The sequence below is a fragment of the Bos indicus genome, chromosome 15 (assembly GCF_029378745.1).
Source record: "Bos indicus isolate NIAB-ARS_2022 breed Sahiwal x Tharparkar chromosome 15, NIAB-ARS_B.indTharparkar_mat_pri_1.0, whole genome shotgun sequence".
Taxonomy (NCBI): Eukaryota; Metazoa; Chordata; class Mammalia; order Artiodactyla; family Bovidae; genus Bos; species Bos indicus.
This window is the reverse complement of record NC_091774.1, coordinates 44524550-44545764: the sequence shown is the minus strand read 5'-3', so window position 1 is coordinate 44545764 and position 21215 is coordinate 44524550. Positions and strand designations below refer to the sequence as shown.

General features: G+C 40.8%; 1 protein-coding gene across 7 annotated transcripts in view; it reads right to left on the bottom strand.

The window, feature by feature from the left end:
- STK33 (serine/threonine kinase 33) overlaps nucleotides 1-21215 on the bottom strand; it is a 208289-nt gene that overhangs the window by 6886 nt on the left and 180188 nt on the right. For 6 of the 7 annotated variants that reach the window (XM_019975807.2, XM_019975806.2, XM_019975810.2 and 3 more), the window contains one exon: nucleotides 6293-7121. The exons of the other annotated variant lie outside the window; for it this stretch is intronic. In XM_019975807.2, coding sequence (XP_019831366.2) covers nucleotides 6912-7121 — 210 coding nt within the window. In that variant the 3' untranslated portion in view covers nucleotides 6293-6911. Of the gene's footprint in view, nucleotides 1-6292; nucleotides 7122-21215 lie in introns of those variants that run through there. 7 annotated transcript variants of the gene reach the window in all.

Sequence of the window (21215 nt, the reverse complement as noted above, 5' to 3'; positions counted from 1 at the left end):
AGCTGTTGGTATGACAAGCAAAATCATTATTCCACCTCACATTACCTTAAAGGGGTAAGTGATGGCAAATGCTAAAGATACAGGAGCTAGGCAGGGTGGAGAAATGGTCCAGCAGCTGACTTCTGAACTCTGTATTTTCAGCTGCACAGCTACACACACTACCTGATGAAGAAATATGGGAAATCGAAACATAATAGTGATTCTTAGCCCCCACTGCCCTGTGATGGGAATTACAGCACTTGGCTCCTGTAAGCATCAATCTATCACGTTTGCACAGACTGGATGGCTTCTGTGAATTCCTCTGGAGGCAATGGAGCCCCCCTTCTCTCTTCTGTCAAAAATATATTCAAAGGCTTCTAAAGACTGCTCCTGACAATGACCAGTTAGAGCATTCAGAACTCATTATAGATATTATGCAAAGTCCTGCAGAATGCAGTGCTCCCTGGGTGTGGCTAGGTGGGTCCTGCTCAAATTTATTAGCTTGCAAAATAATCTGTTTCTGTTCTGAGACCTCAAGGCCCAAACATACCCAAATTACCTCGACTTTTGCCGGAAGACAGAGTTCAGGAGTCACTTGGCCTTTTGGAACTCAGATGGAAGCTTCCAGGAGGCTCAGGTCTGAACGCAAAATGCCTCGAGATACATGTGAGCCTGCTGTGCTGTGCTGTGCTTACTTGTTCAGTCGTGTCTGACTCTTTGTGACCCCATGGACTGTAGTCCACCAGGCGCCTCTGTCCTTGGGGATTCCCCAGGCCAGAATACTGGAGTGGGTTGCCGTTCCCTTCTCCAGGGGATCTTCCCAACCCAGGGATCGAACCCAGGTCTCCCACATTGCAGGCGGATTCTTTACCATCTGAACCTACTGCCTGGGTTCAAATATTGGTTCTGCTACTTCATAGCTGTGTGACCACGAACATTTCTTAACCTCTCTGTGCCTTAATTTATTTCTCTTTAGAGATAAAAAAAGCCAACTTCAGGAGCTGTCATAAGGATTAAAAGAATACCTGTAAAGGGCTCTGGATGGTCTGGCATGTGGCAAATGCTCTGTAGATGTTGCTGCTATTACATCATAACCTGAAGAGAAGCTTCAGTTAAGAGACAGAGATCCCTTCCACTAATACAGCTCAAAGTCCAGCCAACAAGAGGACTCTGATCCCTAGTAAACCCAGCGTGAACCAATGTCTAGCCCAGGAAATACTGGCTGCCACCTCTCCACGAGAACTTCCTCTTCAGGGGCCAGTGAGGGTGTCAGCTGCTCATCCTCTACCTGCAGGCCCCTGGGTCAGACTGGAAATGCTGACTCCTGGGACTGTGCAGTTGCCCTGAGGATGGAGGCATCTTTCTGTGCTGATGAGAAGAGTCTTTCCTAAACAACAGCGTGATGTCAGGACCTTGTCTGCAGAGCCTACCATGGGTGAGAGCGTCAAAGACTGTCTAGGTCCCCCAGGTGCAGGGAGATTGATGTCACCTCTGTGTCCATGCCAAGGCTATGTCTGGTCTGGAGATTCTGCAGAGTCCACTTAGGAGAAGTTCGTACTGGGGGGAAGAGTACACACTGCATCCATGGACCTGTCCTCTGGGAGGTCTGTCCTTTTGGAGAGAAGGTCCTCTGAGGTCTTTACCCTGAGTTCACTGCATCCCTTGAGGATGTCTGGGGTGGAACCGGGCAGCTAAGTGGGGAAGGCTCTAAGATAGCCAGTGGTGACACTGCAGTGGCCCTAATCATCTTCTCAATGTTCCACTGCCCCTCGTGTGTTGCTGCTTGAAGTGAGGCCACCGGGGCAGTGGTGGGAATCCCTGCAGCTCCAGCTGAGGGCTGCTCTGGATAATTTAGGGAACAGAGAGAGAGAGAACAGGGAGAGCTTATTATACCAGCAACCGAGGGAGGCAGCCACCAAAAAAGCGAGCCAGACACTGAATATGGCCTTCCTTTGAAGAACAAAAGCAAAGCAAATTGGCTCACCAATGAGAATTAAGTGAGCCATGTACTGAGCAGAAATCACCATCAGTCCTAAGCCTGCTCACTCAGAAAATACCGGACCCTGAAGAGTAAAACTGAACTATGTGAGACCTCCGAAGAGTGAAAATTTTACTCTAAAATGCTTTGTAAAGTGATTTTAGTGCTTGCAGAGATGAAACAAACAGCCTCTTGTCTTTTAGGCTTCCTGTGCTTCAAGACTCTGCTGAGCCCTGAGTCCACAGTCAGGAGATGGCGAGGGTGGCTCCCATCCCAGGCTGTGGGTCCTCTCAACTGTTACAAATCAAGCATTTCTTTCTTGTTGACTCCCAGAGGCCATGGTGTGGGACCTTCTGGGTCCACACAATCTCAGATCCAGCTGGGCAATGTTAGATTTATCTCACCGGGTCCAGGTTCCAATGCCAGGATCCTCTCTCCTGCCACCAACCCCCTCAAGCCCCAGTGACCACCCAAGGGCATCAGTTTCAGGAAGAACACATTTACACTTTCCAGTCTTCACTTGGCAACCACAGACAAAGCTGCCCCAGGTCAGAATCATGCAGAACTGACAAGGGTCTGGATCACCATGGGTCCCAGGAAGAGAGAGATGGTACATACTCAAATGGGGTAGTTGAGACTCTAACAAAGAGACTACTTGCCAAAGGTACTGAGTTTAGGGAAACCCATAAAAGAAGACACAGACCCATGGACAGTAGCCCTGGTCTTGGCTTGAAGGGGCAGGACCTTGGGAGCAGCTAAGGGGTACCGTTGGCAGCAGCTGAAGTCTATAGAAGGAGAACACAGAGATTTCCCAGCAGCCCAGCACCAGGAGAATCAGGGTTGCTCTGCCACCCTGGGTGGTTGCTGGTATTCCCCACTGACAGAATCCCAATGAACCCAGATGCCAAGAGAACCTATTAATGCAATCCTGAAAGATCACCTCTTTTGGGTGCGGAGGGCAGAGTGGTTCTGAAGGGGCAGATGGAAAATATCCAGCCCAGAGTCATTTCCCAGAGTCCACAGCTCTTTGGTCTCCAGGCAAGCGCAGCCATTACGGAACACAACTTCCCTGACCAATTTCAAAGCTCTGCTCACTGCTGGGAATGCATGTTTGAACAAAGCCTTTTATTCTCTATTCCAACAGCAGCACTGGAATTTAAAAAGCTTCATTTTCAAGACTGACTGCTTTTGATCTTTCTAACCTGGAACTTACATTTTGGAGTCAAATAGAATTATTTAAACAAAGCATTTCAGTGATAAGCACAAAATGTTTTGTATTTTTTCTCCTCCCCACCCCCCAACACCACAGAGCACTCCTATTCAAAATGTAAGGACCATTCTGCGGCCACCTCTTACAACCAGAGCCTCTCTCAGCTTCAGTCTCCCCAAGGTCTTTGTTTCTTCAGTCTGTGTCCTCATCTTAGTGTGCTGGTGTTCAGGCCACGAGAGGGGCTGGTCCTACTGCAGACCGGCCTAGAACAAGGACCACGTTAACGACCCTACGAGCACTTCCATCCTCTGACTCCTGCTTCTGGGTCTGGCAGATCCACGTGTTGTTATCTAGTCAGTATTCTTTATTAATTGCACTTTGTTCTCTTTTTTGCTCCCCTGATCCCAACCCATTTTCCTTTCTTTTCTAAGTCCCTCTCTGACATCATCTTGTTCTCCTCTGCCGAACTCCTCCCCAGGCCCCCAGCCTGCATTTATTTTTTATCATATTTCTCATGTCTTGACTTGTCTGTCATTCAAGTCAGAGTGCTGATTGGCATTTGCATTCCTTGGAAATCACACCTGCTCTGCACTGTCCTGGGCAGAGTATGTCCCTGTGGGTTGTAATGAAGCCCACGCGTCCATGCTGTGGTGCACAGGAGGTGTCAGAGTGATTATCAATGTCTTGGAATAGGCCTATCACCACTGAAAATGCCTCCGAAACAGAAGAGTGACTATTTTCACAGCTATGAAAGCAGATGGAGAAACCGAGGCCACAGATCCCCAGATATTAAAGAGGTAAGCAGTTGGAAAACAAAACACAGACATGGTCTGGCCCAAGTGTGTTACATAAAAATAAATGACAAAAATAATTTGAAAATTCCCCTTAAGAGGAATGAGCTAAGTTCCCTTCAAAATGAAGATCTGGGCAGAGGAGAACTAATAGAATGCATCGTATGTAGAAGGACAGTTGGTCTGGCCTGGTGCTAGGCTGGGGAAAGGTATAGAAGCACTTTGCTCGGTAGCTCAGTTGTGCCTGACTCTTTGTGACCCAGTGGACTATAGCCCACCAGGCTCCTCTGTCCATGAGGATTCTCCAGGCAAGAATACTGGAGTGGGTTGCCATACCCTTCTCCAGGGATTTTCCTGACCCAGGAATTGAACCAGGGTCTCCTGCATTGCAGGTGGATTCTTTACCAGCTGAGCTACCAGGGACACACTGCTGCTGCTGCTGCTGCTAAGTCGCTTCAGTCGTGCGACCCCAGAGACGACAGCCCACCAGGCTCCCCCGTCCCTGGGATTCTCCAGGCAAGAACACTGGAGTGGGTTGCCATTTCCTGCTCCAATGCATGAAAGTTAAAAGTGAAAGTGAAGTCGCACAGTTGTGTCCGACTCCTAGCGACCCCATGGACTGCAGCCTACCAGGCTCCTCCATCCATGGGATTTTCCAGGCAAGAGTACTGGAGTGGGGTGCCCTTGCCTTCTCCAAGGGACACACTGGAAGGTTATAAAATCATTTCACCTTTTACTTAGTGCATGGTTCTGGACCTTTACTCAAATTTACTGAGCAGAATTACTAAGACTAAAGAGAAATATGGATAGAAATTTGGATGCTATTCATTCTAACAACAGAGTTCTCCAATGCATGACACAGAAGAAGGTGTCGCCATGAAAATAAGAGCATTTGGAACATAGAGTGTTCCATTTTTTAGCCCAGGAGGTTGGCAGAACGACAGCCACCTCGGAAAAGTCCCGGTTGACTTTTCTGCCAGAAGACCAGCCACCTCACCTCTGCCTCTGGGGGCTCCTCTGGGAAGGGGGGATCTCCACATAGCTGAGGCTGGTTTCTCCACAGGTGAACAGGACATGCTGTTCAAAGATAGCTCACTAATCCCAGAGAAAGGGTTTAGGCTCCTGGTAGGACTGGAAGTAATAATCAGGAAGGAGAAACCTTGTAGAAGCTTCAACTTCAGGTTTTTTAATTGTTAAAAAGTTATTATTTATTTATTTAATCTTTGGCTGTGCTGGGTCTTTGTTGCTGTGCGCAGGCTCTCTCCAGGTGTGGCGAGCGGGGGCTACTCTGTTGTGCTGAGTGGGCTTCTCATTGCAGTGGCCTCTCTTGCTGTGGAGCACAGGCTCTAGGGCTTGGGGGGTTCCGCAGTTGTGGTGCATAGGCCCACAAGCGGGCTCTTGGGCTCTAGAGCATATGGGGTCAGTAGTCCTGACACTCAAGCTTTGTTGCCCCGTGGCATGTGGGATCTTCCTGAACCAGGACGGAACCTGTCTCCTGCCTTAGTAGGCAGATTCTTGACTACTGGACCACCAGGGAAGTCTCCAATGCCAGTTTTAAAATAAAGTGTAGACCATGTACACTAGCCATGTTTTGGCTAGCAGATTCCCTCCGGGAAAGCATATTGAAAGCGCTGAGAAAACACTGGCTGAACTCCTTAGCCAGGAGTGACACACATCAGTGTTATCTTTGACCCATTTGGAGCCCCAGCTGTGTCTTCCAATTAATTGCAAGAAGCACGTCTACTATCTTCAGTCACTGGGGGAATTTCTATGCAATTAGTACCTGCTTAGCTGGCTAGGTGTGGGGCATTTTGGAGGCCCAGAGGACAATCTCACGAGGGCCTGGAGTGACGTGTAGATTACTACTTTATAACGGGAAAAGCAGATACAAATTTCTTCCTGAGAGTTTGTGAGGCCAACGGAAGCATCTCTTCACCCAGTGTGACCTAGAATAGCAAAACTATTTGTCCAGGTGCAAAGGATCTGCCTGCAATGCAAGGAGACACAGGAGACGTGGGTTTGATCCCTGGGTTGGGAAGATCCCCTGGAGGAGGGCATGGCAACCCACTCCAGTATTCTTGCCTGGAGAGTCCCATGGACAGAGGAGCCTGGCAGACTATGCTCCGTAGGGTTGCAAAGAGTTGGATATGACTGAACGACAGAGCACGCACAGAGAGGCCTTAATACTAAGAGAAATCACGTACCTCCCCCCATGTCCTGCCTCATGACCTTCCTCAAAGATGTGTGCTTACCTTTGCAGCAGCAGATCAAGCTCAAAATATGCTTTTCAGGGCCTAGAGGACCTGATTATAGTTACCTCTTATTAATATAAAATTAACGTGCACGGTAACATCTGGTTTTTTATTGATTAAATCAATACACTGGGAATTTAGCAGCAAGTTAATGGCAAATAGTTACAAAATCTATTTTTCTACATTTAAAATAAGCTGTCTTAAACAATCTACAGCAATCTAAAATCACAAGGACACACGTGAATGGCTGAAGCACTTCTGCTGTTTTGCCTATGGCAAGTTTATTAGTAATTTCCTAACAAATATCCTAGTGCAAAGTGCACATAATCATTTGGAGCCTCTACTACCATATTTCACTCTCAGTTTCCCCTAAAAATAATTGTGCCTAAACGTACGAATCTTAAGTAAAACTGGGCAAGTGTGCCCACAGCTTTGCTTTGAGGGGATCCCCTCCTCTAAACAACTCTTGAAAACACCTTGAGTTGATTTCAGCCACACTTGCCATCAAGTCTGTTGGTGTCCGTCCTTCAATACCACGCTGCTTTGGAGTTGAGGAGCTTCAATTCTAAACGGGTACAAACACTTGGCAGGGCTCAGTGCAGCTAAAAGGCTAAAAGCTCAGCACAGTACTGTCCTTTCCCCTCCTGCCCCTTCATTCTTAGTGCTAGAAAGAGCAGCTCTGTTTCTGCACTACAGCATTGTTAGGGCTTCTTTTTGGGTCTAGGCAGGGCAATGGATTTAGCAGTGCCTTTGGCTGCTGTTCCTTGGCTTGACATCACAGGTGGTTTCTCTACTTCTCCCTTGAGCTCAACTGGAGGGAGTCTGCTACCTACAGAACTTGTAAAACTCGTGTCAAAGTTGTCTATATTTTCCTTCTTACTGGGCACAGGAGTCTTTTCATAAGCAGTGGGCTAGAAATAAAAGAAAAGGCCTGGATTAATGTTCAGACACAAAGCAATATACATCAGTTCAAAGAAGCAGGGGCTACAAAGTTGCCCAGGATGTACAGGCTGAGCTCTCTTCAGATATGAGGTACAACCTAATCACATTGTGAAACTGTCATTAAATGCCAAAGACAGCTCCAGTAGCTCCTTCAAGAACACTGAATTCTTTAGTGTTTGGGGTAAAACAAACTACGGGCACAACTTCAAATCTACTGCCCTACAAAATGGAAGTAGATACCTGGTACCATTCATACAGGGAAGTCCATCTGATACCATTCAAACAGGGAAGTCACTCCTCTTTACAGACTTCTAGACGAGCCTTCCGTGACCGGCGCGTCGTGACTACCCTAACTTGGTATGAGGTTGCTGCGTGTGGCCCACGCCTCACATGTTCACCCTCTTCTGCCTTGATTCCAGGGCCTGGCTTCTAACCTCAGTCACACCACTTGTGCAGGAATGAAGACTTCTTGGAGTCTTGACACCTCACACTTAAATGAGGAAAATGATATTTGCACATTTACCACATGGGCTTATGATGAGAATGAACTACTGTGGTGGCCATGGAAGTGCTTGGTGAGCTTTAAAGCACGAAACAAGTAAAAGAATTTTAATAGGCAATTGTGTTTTCTCAGGTCACTTCACCCCACAGTAGAGGAAATGGTCTCTAATCCTGCTGTCGTAAGGGAAGCAAAGTCCATTTTCACCTTCGACGCATTTTAAAAGTGATCACTTCTCATTAAAAGAAGTTGGGCATAGAGTTCTTAGAGCAGATGTCTCAGGAGACCTACACAAGCAGAATGGGGGACGAGACACAGGGGTACAGATGCAGCAACCGCTTATGTACATAGAATGATCTGGAAAAGGCTTGTAACCTTAATACTCTGGCTAACTGAAATTATACATAAGAGTTAATAATCAGGTTAACAATTTTCAAAGAATGTGAAAAGGTTACACATAACACAAAACAAATAAACCTCCTGTGTATGTGTTGTTAGATTTTGTTTTTTTTAATCACTCTTATGACACAAGTGACCATGTTCTATACATGGTTGTAGGCACTTCATATATATTTGTCCAGTGAATAAGTGACCTCCCAGGGCTGCAGCAAAACCTCAGGTCGCTTACAGATTTTTGGTACCTATATTTCAAGAAAGAGAAACTTTACCAGATGTTTGCTTGTTGCAGACAGCCCTTAAATATGTGCCTCTTCAGACCATCACTCATGTATGACTTTAATAATAGTACATGTTAATCCTTAAGTTGGTAATTTTTGCACATTGAAAAAGTAATTTGTATAAATTTGGACATGTAAAAAGGTCCTTTTCTGTTTAGATTCATTTTCTCAAGAAAATTTCTGGATTACTTCTCTGTGTAATCTCTCACAGAGAAGGCAATGGCACCCACTCCAGTACTCTTGCCTGGAAAATCCCATGGACGGAGGAGCCTGGTGGGCTGAAGTCCATGGGGTCGCTAAGAGTCGGACACGACTGAGCGACTTCACTTTCACTTTCCACTTTCATGCCTTGGAGAAGGAAATGGCAACCCACTCCAGTGTTCTTGCCTGGAGAATCCCAGGGATGGGGGAGCCTGGTGGGCTGCCGTCTATGGGGTCGCACAGAGTCGGACACGACTGAAGCGACTTAGCAGCAGCAGCAGCGTTCAGTAATACAGGTTGTGTCTTCTCCTTGAAAACTCCTTACGCTTGGGAACAGGCTAAGAGTATAACACCCATGATGTTCTAGGGACAGGCTGAAGAAAAGTTGCTTTGTTTAAAAAATACAGAACTGGTCCCTAGCTTGGGCATTTAAATTCATAAAATTTTAAGTCACTTGGACATACAAATCCTTTTAAAAGGCGAGTCTGAGTTTAACCTCTTTTTGACATTTCCACCTCTTGAGTTATCATCTAAGTAGTTGAAGAAATGCTTTTCAATGTGTCCACTGCAACTAATAATCTACAGAACAGAAATAGAGACAGTCATTTTCCCTTTAATGTGTTCATACTCATATCTGGTTTAACATTTTCATCCTTCTTCATTTTCCATTTGTTAATGTACTCGAGTCATTAAAGTAGACTCAGAAGCTGAAGTCATCAGGAAGAAATACTCAGAAACAGCCTCCATGGGCAGGATTAGTGATATAAATATTGTCTCTCTCTTTTTTTTTTTTCAGAAACACTAGAGGTTCTGGTTTCTTTGGATAAGATATCTTAAGATAATTCCCAGAATTTCCTGGCAAAGTGGAAGGAAAAAGGAAAGTAAACCAAAATGTTTGGTTGCTTCAGGGTAGGAACATGGTATGTCTCAATTTCATTTAGAGCAAGATGAGAAAATGATATTACTCAGCCACCTTTATCTATTTTACTTATATATAATTTTAGTAAATTATTTTTTTAAAAGGTGGTACATTCCCATGATTTAATATCCATAGCATTCAAAATCTCCTCCTTGCTCCCCAGTTAACTCAGCTCTGCCTCCCACTGGAGACAATGAATAACTGTCAATTTACAGTGCACATTCCCAAAGAAATTTTATGGAACTTCAAGCAAGTATTAGGTGGAACCAAATGGAATTGGTCATTATTTTTTCAGTCAAAACAGCTTAATAAAGGAGATTTTATATGGTTTAATCTAATCTGTATATCAATGTACTTTCTTCTCACTCTTTAAAACAAATGGGTAGCCCACTGTAGACAGTCTTTAAACCTCGATATTTTTAAACTAACAATAGTCTTGAACATCATTCCATGTCAATACATAAAAGAGTGCTCACTCTTCTTTCAGCACATGCGGTGTCCTCATGTTTGAATGCACCATAGTGTATTTAGCCAGCTTCTTGCTAATGGACATTCAGGTTGTTTCTAATCTTAACTGGTAAAAAGAATGCTTCTCTGAATAATCTGGCACTTGCATCATTGTGCACATGTAAGGATATCTACAGGATATATATTTTAGAAGTAGAACTTCTGGGTCAAAAGTTGTATGGATTTGTAATTTTAAGAGACATAATCATATTGCCTTCTGTTGTAGTTGTACCAACATATACACTTACAGAAACATTATGAGTACCTACTTTCTTATTTCTTTTTCAATTTGGTATCAAAAACTGATGAAAACTAATACAGTCAACCATAATTTGGGGTTATTATGACCCTATTTTTATGTTTTTGTTTTGCTTGGTTTTTTAATTGAAGTGTAGTTAATTTGGGCTTCCCTGGTGGCTCAGTGGTAAAGAACTGCTTGCAATAGAGGAGATGTGGGTTCGATCCCTGGGTCAGGAAGATCCTCTGGAGAAGGAACTGGCAAGCCACTCCAGTATTCTTGCCTGGGAAATCCCATGGACAGAGGAGCCTGGTGGGCTGCAGTCCATGGGGTCACAAACAGAGTCAGACACAAATTAGCAATTAAACAATAGTTAATTTACAATGCTAGGTTAGTTTCACATATACAGCAAAGTGATTCAGTTCTATATATATTCTTTTTCAGATTCTTTTCCTTTATAGGTTACTATAAGATATTGAGAACAGTTTCCAGTACTATACAATAGGTACTTTTTGCTTACCTATTAGTATGAATATATTAATCAAAACCTCCTAATTTATCTCTTCCCCTGCTCCTGGTATCCCCTTTGGTAACCCCAAGTTTGTTTTCTATGACTGTGAGTTTATTTGTGTTTTGTAAATAAGTCCATCTGTATCATTTTGTAGATTCCACATATAAAAAAATATTATATTATGATATTTGTCTTTCTCTGATTTACTTCATTTAATATGATAATCTCTAGGTTCATCCATATTGCTACAAATGGTATTATTTCATTTTTTATAGCTGAGTAATATTCCATTATATACATATATATATATATGCCACATCTTATTTATTCATTCATCTGCTGATGGACGTTTAGGTTGCTTCCATGTGTTGGCTATTTTAAATCATGCTGTTATGAACAAAGGGTGCATGTATCTTTTTTAATTACTGTTTTCTCCGCAAATATGCCCAGGAGTGGGATTGCAGGATCATATGGTAACTCTAGTTTTTTAAGAAACCTCCATAGTGGCTACACCAATTTACAGTCCCACAAACTGGGAAGGTTCCTTTTTTATCCACATTGTCTCCAGCATTTATTATTTGTAGATTTTTAAATGATGGCCATCTGACTAGTGTGTTTTTGTAGCTTTAATTTGCATTTCTCTAACAATTAGTGATACTGAGTATCTTTTCATGTGACTTTGGTCATCTATATGTCTTCTTTGGAGAAATGTCTACTTTTTGATTAGGTTCTTTGATTTTTGGATATTAAGCTGTATGAGCTGTTTGTATATTTTGGAAGTTAATCCCTTGTTGGTAGCATTATTTGAAAATATTTTTATTCAACCATATTTTAACTGAGCTTCAAAATCAGCCTGAAACTGGCTACATGGAAACAAATCACAATGTTTGTTTATTCTTTACTCCCTGGTAACATCAATGCAAATCTATTACCTTTATGCAAATATTTATTGCAAATGCTTAAAAGCTTTTGTGTGGTTTGTGTGTACCTTGTAAAATGTAATGTGTGTATGTACTTTACCATTTCTCTTTGCTAATCTGAAGTTACATTAAATTTAGGATGCCATTGTTTAGGAATCAGAATCATTAGAGCTTTCCTAAAGACTGAGCCTTCCTTCTTAAACATCCCTTCACTGAAACTGTTCTCTGATGCTAACAAAAACATGATGCAAGCTGGTCCACATGGTGCTCTTCAGGCCAAGCTATAGATTTCTTCACCACAAGCCAAGCCTCTCATCTCCTTGGAATATAAATAACCAGGGCAAATTCCAACTTCCATGCTTTTCTCTAGAATTTTTTGAAGGTTTCTTTTGTAGGTTATAGGTTATCTAAAATTTAAGTTTCTCTTTTTCTTCTCTCATAGTTGATGGGATTCTTCAGGAATCTATGCTGTAACTGATGCAATTTTATAGTTTTGTACGTTTTGTAAATAATAGAACAGAGAAATGGAAAGTGAAATTTCTATAGCCAAGGCCAGAAGTTACTAAGATCTTCCAGGTCATGAAAGGTGCATAGAAGGTGATGAGCTCCCATAAGATTGTACAAAGGGGGAGAAAGATGAGAGAGGAATCTCCATATTCATTTCTAGGGGGAAAGAGTCTATCTAAATGATCATTATTAGATTGTTGGTCATAATTATTAGTCCAAAAGAACATCTAAAAAGCACTATAGATTGTTCTCCAAGAGAGGATCTAAAATTCATTGCAAACTGCTCTAAAGATACTAGTGTGCCATACCACTGCACAGTGACCAAAAGAACCTGGCTATCATCAGAAAGTATCTTAGAAATCAAAGAAAAAATTCTTCTATCCTTAGTTATCATGAAGAATTCACACCTGAAATTCTGCAACCAGTCTGAATAGATACAAAGGGATCAGAGAAGGTTTACATACAGGCTATTGATGTGATAATGGATGGAAGTTTCTTTATAAGAGTTATTCAATCTAAATTCGTAATGAATAAGAGGAAATATGCTGTCTAGCACTGTGGAGCTAGACAGCGTCTCGAGTGCTACAGTCAGGATGGTTACAACAGGAGCTCATCTAAGCAGCATTTCAATTGTTCCTCATCTTTGGTGAACTCTCACTGTTCAGGACTGCTGAAGAACAGTCATTCCTACTCGAGGTAGAATGATGGATAAGATAACCTTATATGGTTCCCCCCACCCAAGTTCCATTTTTCAGTAATCCAGCACCAAGGGCCCGATTTCTCCAGATCATATTATTAAACTTGAAAAGGGGGCTCCATGTGTGCAAAGTGACATACATAACAAGAAAACTGGGCTAAGTGCACGTATTTCATTATTCACTGGCATAACTTTAACCTGATAAACTCATCTGGTTATAATACATGCAAAACCTGTAAGCTCTAGGCATATCCTTGAAGTTAATACCAGTACACGATTACTAGAAACTGTTACCATTTCACTGAATTTTGAGTAAAATACATGCTATTTAAGTAAAGTGGTTTATCACCATAGCAACCATTTCTAGAGTCACACATTCAAATTATAGGCCTGCTCAAGGTCCAAGTGACAGAATATTTTGATATACATTTTCAGCTATACTTTTACTATCTCTCACATTCCTGTGCTTTTCAAAAGGAAGAAGGAAGGGAAAGAAAAGCAAAGGGAAGAAGAGAAATTGAATTCCAAATGTGTGTCAATATATTTCTTATATAAGGCTACTCACGTAAATAGCAAAGCTAGTGGAGGTGATGGAATTCTAGCTGAGCTATGTCAAATCCTAAAAGATGATGCTGTTAAATGCTCTACTCCGTATGCCAGCAAAGGTGAAAACTCAGCAGTGGCCACAGGACTGGAAAAGGTGAGTTTTCATTCCAATCCCAAAGAAGAGCAATGCTAAAGAATGTTCAAACTACAGTACAACTGAGCTCATTTCACATGCTAGCAAGGTAATGCTCAAAATCCTTCAAGCAAGGCCTCAGTAGTATGTGAACCAGGAATTTCCAGATGTACAAGCTGGATTTAGAAAAGACAGAGGAACCAGAGATCAAATTGCCAACATCTGATGGATCATAGAAAAAGCAAAGGAATTCCAGAAAAACATCTACTTCTTCATTGACTACACTAAAGCCTTTGACTGTGTGGATCACAACAAACTGTGGAAAATTTTTAAAGAGACGGGAATACCAGACTATCTTACCTATTTCCTGAGAAACTTGTATGCAGATCAAGAAGCAACAGTTAGAACCAGACATGGAACAACAGCCTGGCTTAAAATTAGGAAAGAAGTGTGTCAAGGCTGTATATTGTCACCCTGCTTTTTTAACTTCTATGCAGAGTACATCATGCAAAATGCTGGGCTAGATGAAGCACAAGCTAGAATTGAGACTTCCAGAAGAAATATCAATAACCTAGATATGCAGATGACATAACACTAATAGTAGAAAGCAAAGAGGAACTAAAGAGCCTCTTGATGAACATGAAAGAGGAGAGTGAAAAAGCTAGCTTAAAACTCAGCATTCAAAAAACTAAGATCATGGCACCCAGTCCCATCACTTCATGGCAAATAGATGGGGAAACAATGGAAACAGTGACAGACTATTTTCTTGGGCTCCAAAATCACTGCAGATGGTGGCTGCAACCATGAAATTAAAAAATGCTTGCTCCTTGGAAGAAAAGCTATGACCAACCTAGACAGCCTATTAAAAAGTAGAGATATCATTTTGCTGACAAAGGTCCGTCTAGTCAAAGCCATGGTTTTTTCAGTAGTCATGTATGGATGTGAGAGCTGGACCATAAAGAAGGCTGAGTGCCAAAGAACTGATGTTTTCGAATTGTGGTGTTAGAGAAGACTCTTAAGAGTCCCTTGGACAGCAAAGAGATCAAACCAGTCAATCCCAAAGGAAATCAACCCTGAATATTCATTAGAAGTACTGATGCTGAAGCTAAAGCTCCAATACTCTGGCCACCTGATGCAAAGAACCAACTCACAGGAAAAGACCCTGATTCCAGGAAAGATTGAGGGCAGGAGGAGATAGGGATGACAGAGGACGAGATGGTTGGATAGCATCACCGACTCAATGGACATGAGTTTGAGCAAACTCCAGAAAACAGTGAAGGACAGGGAAGCCTGGCCTGTTGCAGTTCGTGGGATTGCAAAGTGTGAGACACAACCGAGCAACTAACACTTTCACTTTTCATAGTAAGATACGCTGGTAAAAATGTTCTCATCTTTTACACAGTTGAAAACTTTTTAAAATTTTACATTTATCTTTGAAGGAAAATATCACCAGATATAGAATTCCAAGTTGACAGGTTTCTTGTTTTATATTATTTTCCACTTAGCAGTTTAACAATGTTCCATTATTTTCTCGCTTGTATTGTTTCTGTTGATATGTCAAAATTGCTCCTTTGATGGCAATGTGCCTCCTCCCTCTACTCCAGATGCTTTCACAATTTTCTCTCTCTGATCTAAAGAACTAATGGGCAGCATTCAAAGCAACCACAGACGCCAAAGAGTAGTGAGGGAATTCCTAAAGCAGATAGCCAGAGAAAGAGAATCTTATATTCCACTCACCTAAGATAAATGAACCAACCTAAGATTTGAACTGCTAAGAAACAATTTTCAGTTTTTATCCAATCAACTAATTACCTGCTAAAACAGAAATGTCAACACTTTTTGAAGGAACACAGTTGAATTCAGAGTTAATACAACACAACATTTCCAATGTCCAGGATACAATCCAAAATTACTTAACAGAAACAATAATCAATAGAGACAGATTCTGAGATGAACCCAAATATTGGAATTAGCAAACAAGTGATTATCATTACTATTATCAATGATGTAAAGTGAAAAATTATATGATAAATAAAATAGGTCTCCATAGAAAAACAGAAATAATAATAAAAAATACCCAAATAAGAATTTTAGGACAAAATATGGTATCTGAAATTAAGTATCAAACCAGACAGATTTAACAGGAAAATGGACACAACTGAGAAAAGAGAAAACCTGAAGATAGATCAATAGAGTGCATCCAATTTTGATATTTGGCAAAACTAATACAATTTTGTAAAGTTTAAAAATAAAAAATAAATAAATAAAAATTGCCAATAAAACGTGACAATATATTTATTAAAAAAAAAAAAAAAAGAACAGATTGAGAAAAATGAACACAGCCTTGGAGGCTTACTGAACAATATCAAATGCTCTAACTAACATATGAGCAATTAAGAGTATCAGAAAAAAGAAAGTGATTACAAAATTTCCCAAACTTAGCAAAAGACAGAAATACAGATCCAAGAAGTTCAGCAAATCCCAAGCAAGATAAATGTGAAGAACATGTCTAAGCAATATGACTGTCAAACTGCTGAAAACCAAAGATAAAGAGAGAATCCTGAAAACATTCAGAGAAAAGCGACACATTACATACAGGAAAAGAACACTTCAAATTACCAGTGACTTCTTATCAGAGAATCCGACGCCAGAAGGCAGAAGAATAACATCTTTAAAGTGTGGACCAAAATTACCTGTCAAACCAGAACTCTGTAAACAGAGAAAATGTCCTTCAAAAATTAAGACAAAATAAAGACATCTTTAGATAAAAGAAAACTGAGAGCAGACATTCAATACAAGAAATGCAAAGGAAGTTCATCAGGTTGAAGAGAAACAATATTAGATGGAAGCACAGCTTTTCTTAAAGGAAAGAAGATCATCAGAAATGGTAAGTGTGTGGGTAAATATAAAAGACAATTTTCTTTTTAATTTCTTGGAAATAAGACTATTCAAAGCAAAAGTTAAAACACTGTTTTGTAGGGTTGATAATTACATGTATGTAATACATGAGACAATTATAGCACAAAGGTAGGATAAGAGATGAATGGATCCAAATGAATACATTTGAAATTGAAGCAGTGTTTTTACAACCCAACCCAATGGGTTGGTTCTCCATTGGGAAAAATATACATAGCATATACTAACAGTTATAATCTCTAAGAGGAGCTGAGCAAAAGCCAGGTTTGGGAGAGCAGGGAAATGATTTGAAAAGATTCACTAATATGTCCCTTCAATCATGGATGTCTGGCTAAATCCGTGGTGAAACCCAAGCCTTACATAGGAGATTCTAATGGGAAGAGAAGTAGGGACAAAAGCCTTGTTGTTTATGGAAGCCTATGAATCCAAACTAGCAAGTGGCTTTGCTGGCAGCATTAGATCAAAGAACAACAGGCCAAAATTCATGTTAGCACAATTAATTATTTGTACCTGTATTAGTCAGCTATTGCTACAGCTATGCTACTGTGTTTGGGAGGTCTCTAGGTCCTATGCTTCACTATGAAGACCCCAAAACCAGCATAGAGCTTACTCATTGCTATGATTATTACAGTGAAAGGATGCAGAGCACCATTAGGAAGTGAAAGACCCTTGAGGAGAAGTCCAGGGGAAACTATGTTCAAGCTTCTAAGAGTCCTCTCCCAGGAGTCACACAGGATGCACTTAATTACCCCAGCAACAAGTTGTGACAACACATGTGAAAGGCTGCCAACCAAGGAAGCTCAGAGACTCAACACCCAGCGTTTTTATTGTGAGCTGGCCATGGGGGCATTCTCTGCCTAGCACCTACCAAAATCCCAGACTTCCAGAGGGAAAGCACGTGATCAGCATTAACTGTATTGTTTGTAAGGTTTAGGCACAATTAATCATTCTTATCAGTTAATAGTAGCTGTCCCAAAATCTAAGTTCCCAAAAGCCAGCCAAGGGCCAACCTTGAAAGCAGGCCTTTTCAAGGCTAGCAGCTTAGGCTTGCTATGTTAACTCTTTTCTATACAACTACATAACAAAGAACTAGAAAAGTCTCAGTATGTTAAAACAATGAACATTAATTTTCACTTGGTGGTGCTAGGCTGGACTTCAGGTTTTGTACCGAGTTCCAAGTCTGTTCCACAGACCTTCATAATTCCAAGAACTGTGGCTTCTGTAGTCATGTTCTTCTCATGGCAGTGGCTGAAATAAGAGCAAGCTAAATCATGCAAACACTTTTATGGTCTCTGCTTATATCACAACTCAACATTCTGTTTGCTAAAGTCAGTAATATAGCCAAGACCAACATTAGTGAGATGAGAAAATACCCATCTACTCTAACAGGGAGAAAAGGGTAGGAATGTACATATTCCTTACAGAGAGGTTTTAAATAATTGGGAAAAACAATCCAATCTACCACAGTACCTTAGGGATCTTGCCAAACTGAGAGGGCAAGTGAGGCTGGAAGCATCACCTGATCACCTTTGAAAATGATATTTCTTAGTTTGTTCATTAGTTTAGGCCCACACCTCTGCCCAAAGGAGCCTTAAAGCAAACAAGAAAGAACAGGCGATTTTAGCAATATTCTATGCAAGCTCTTTAAAGTGAAGTGAGAGTGTCAGTCTCTCAGTCACGTCCAGCTCTTTAAGACCCCATGGACTGCAGCCTGTCAGTCCATGGGATTCTCCAGACAAGAATACTGGAGTGGGTTGCCATTATCTTCTCCAGGGGATCTTCTCAACCTAGGATCAAACCTAGGTCTCCTGCATTGCAGGCAGATTCTTTACCATCTGAGCCACATGGAAGCCATGCACGCTCTTTAGCAAAATAATAATAAAATTAATAATAGCTAACATTTATGCACGCTTACCATATGTCAAGAGTATTATATGCATGATTTCATTTACCCCTTGGTTGATGTCATTATTATTCCCATGTTAGATATGAGGAAACAGAGGCCAAGAGACTTGCCCAAGGTCCTAAAGCTTGTAAGTGGTGAAGCCAGGATTTGAATCCAGGCAGCCCAGATCTAGAGCCTGTGCTTTAACCAGTAGGACACTGTAAATGGGATGCTTTGGCACACACGCCAGATTACAGTGCTTCAGCAATGGAGTACAAAAGTGTGCCCAAACATGGAAGCACCACAAAACTTGTACATGATTCACAGGGGTTCAGGGAACTAAGATTTAATCTGTAAGAACAGAAATTTTTATCCTACACTACTAAAATACTAAGAAAACTTGACTTTTTCCTCACAGCAACAGGTCAATATAACACAAAGTTCAACTGTTTAATTTCAATCTGTTTAAATTCAAATATTCTTTGTCTTTGAAGAACTGCTAATGAACACATTGCATTGCTCAAAATAACCTTTCAAAGTTGCTAAAATACCTTGCCTTTCTATTTTCTAGACTGGATTAAAAAAAAATCTGATACATGTACCATTTCCTTGATTTTATAAAGTCCATGTTTTCAGTCAAGAAAAATGATCACAAAAATTTTCTGTTTTCACTAAATAAGTATATTCAAGACTGTGTTCAATAAACCAATTAACAGCTAAGAAGTTTCTTCTTTATTAAGCGAGAACTCTATAATGCAAATATACTTTTGTTACATGCAGAGTTGCTAGTCACTCCCTCTATGGTTGTGGGGCTGTGCATTTTAATTACAGACCTTCATTTCTCTTCGATTGTGTTTTGAGCTTAATGAACAATGAAAGTAGTGTACTGCTTATCAGAAATCACTAAGGACTGAATGCAAAAAGGCGTGTTCCTGCAATAAGCAATAGTCTGCCAAGTGTCTCATTTGAAGATGAGTCAATGCTGCTATAGGAGTTAAGACTCTTGGGTCTGCCTGATAGAGTAGATTAAGAACCCATTGTGGGGAATTTAGAGGGTTCCCAATAACACAAAACACTTCCTAGATGTACTCAGACTGTAAAATACAAGATATATAAGAGAGAACATTTCTATCTTCAAAAAAATACACCTACCAAAAACAAACTAAAGGTTGAAAATGAAAATTAAAAAATGGACATTGCCAAATGCCAACTATTTGAAAATAAGTTTGAGATGGTAAAGTATAATATCTTCACCCAAACATGAACAATGAGGAGACACACACTGTATTTTTCCATAATGCCCGGGGCATTTGGAACTAAGGAAGAGTTACCCAGAGAAAGAGGAAGGTGCTTAGTTCAAGTGTTTTTGTTTTTGTTTTTAAATAATTCCTCACTTTTTCTGCTAGTTTTCCAAGTACTTTGCCACTTATCTAAAAAGTGTGATTACTCTCATTTGTGAGAATTACAAAATCAGGAGCTCTAAATGGATTTATCAGATTCTCCAGAAGAGAAAACAGTGATACAATGGAAAGAAGGATCTGTGGCAATCTGCATTTACAGTAGAGCCAAATTTCAAATATTTTAATGGAAAAAGAATCATATACATCTCTTTATAGTAAGTATAAATATTTATCATATCAAATTATCCATATAATCTAACTTTAACAAATGAATTTTTCCCATGGGAAATATTTCAATATTATTAGAATGCTTTTTAATAAAATTAAAGTTTCACTCTTAAGGATATTAGTTACTATATGAATCCTGCATGGACTCAATACTAAACGGCCAATGCTATTTTCAGTTATCACTTTAGATCTTATACTCTACTATTTGCTGTTAATGAAGATTTGGGGGGGAAAAGAAGTAATTTCTTAAACTCAACTTCAATGTAATTAACAAAGTGCATATTTATTCATAAAAATCCATGAAAAAACTTAATATACAAGAGAAGACTTTCTTTTAAGGGGTAACACTCTTCAGAAAAATTCCCAAATAAGGTGTAAGGTATTCCTCCCAAGATGTCACAGCCAAAACCTAAGTACAGGAAAGTCCTTAAAGAACATCCGGGGCAGACTCCTACCCATTTATGTAGAAATTCCTGGCACAGCATTTATGCTGCTGCTGCTGCTAAGTTGCCTCAGTCGTGTCCGATTCTGTGCGACCCAAGAGGGCAGCCCACTAGGCTCCTCTGTCCCTGGGATTCTCCAGGCAAGAATACTGGAGTGGGTTGTCATTTCCTTCTCCAACGCATGAAAGTGAAAAGTGAAAGTGAAGTCACTCAGTCGTGCCCAACTCAGCGACCCCATGGACTGGAGCCTACCAGACTCCTCCATCCATGGGATTTTCCAGGCAAGAGTACTGGAGTGGGGTGCCATTGCCTTCTCCACAGCATTTATAACAAGTAGTTTTCCAGAGTCTGCATGAATGCTTTCAATGGCTGAAAGGTGAGGTTTACTATCCACAGTCCCGCCTGTGCTACTGCAGGTGAGCTCTGATTGTGGAAAAGTTCTTGATGATAAGTAGAAATGTATATTCTTAAATTTTCAATCCACTGAGTCTAGTTCTAGCATCCATAAGCACCTCAAATTCCAGTCCTTCTGTTGCCTAATTGGAAGTAGCTGAGAACACCACATTGAGAACATTACGGCAAGTGTTATCCCTCTACTCTGACTCAAAGAGAGCGTAGGAGGAGGGCAGAGCCGTGACAGAGCAATGAAAAAGGAGATGGAAGACAACCAAACATTTGGTTTACAAGGATATTTTATGTTCAGATTCAGTGAACATTGATATAATCTAAGACTACAAAAGATAATGTGTGTATGCATGTGTATGTATGGATTTGTGTTTGTATATATGTGAGTGTGTGTGTATATACATATATATATATATATATATACACACACT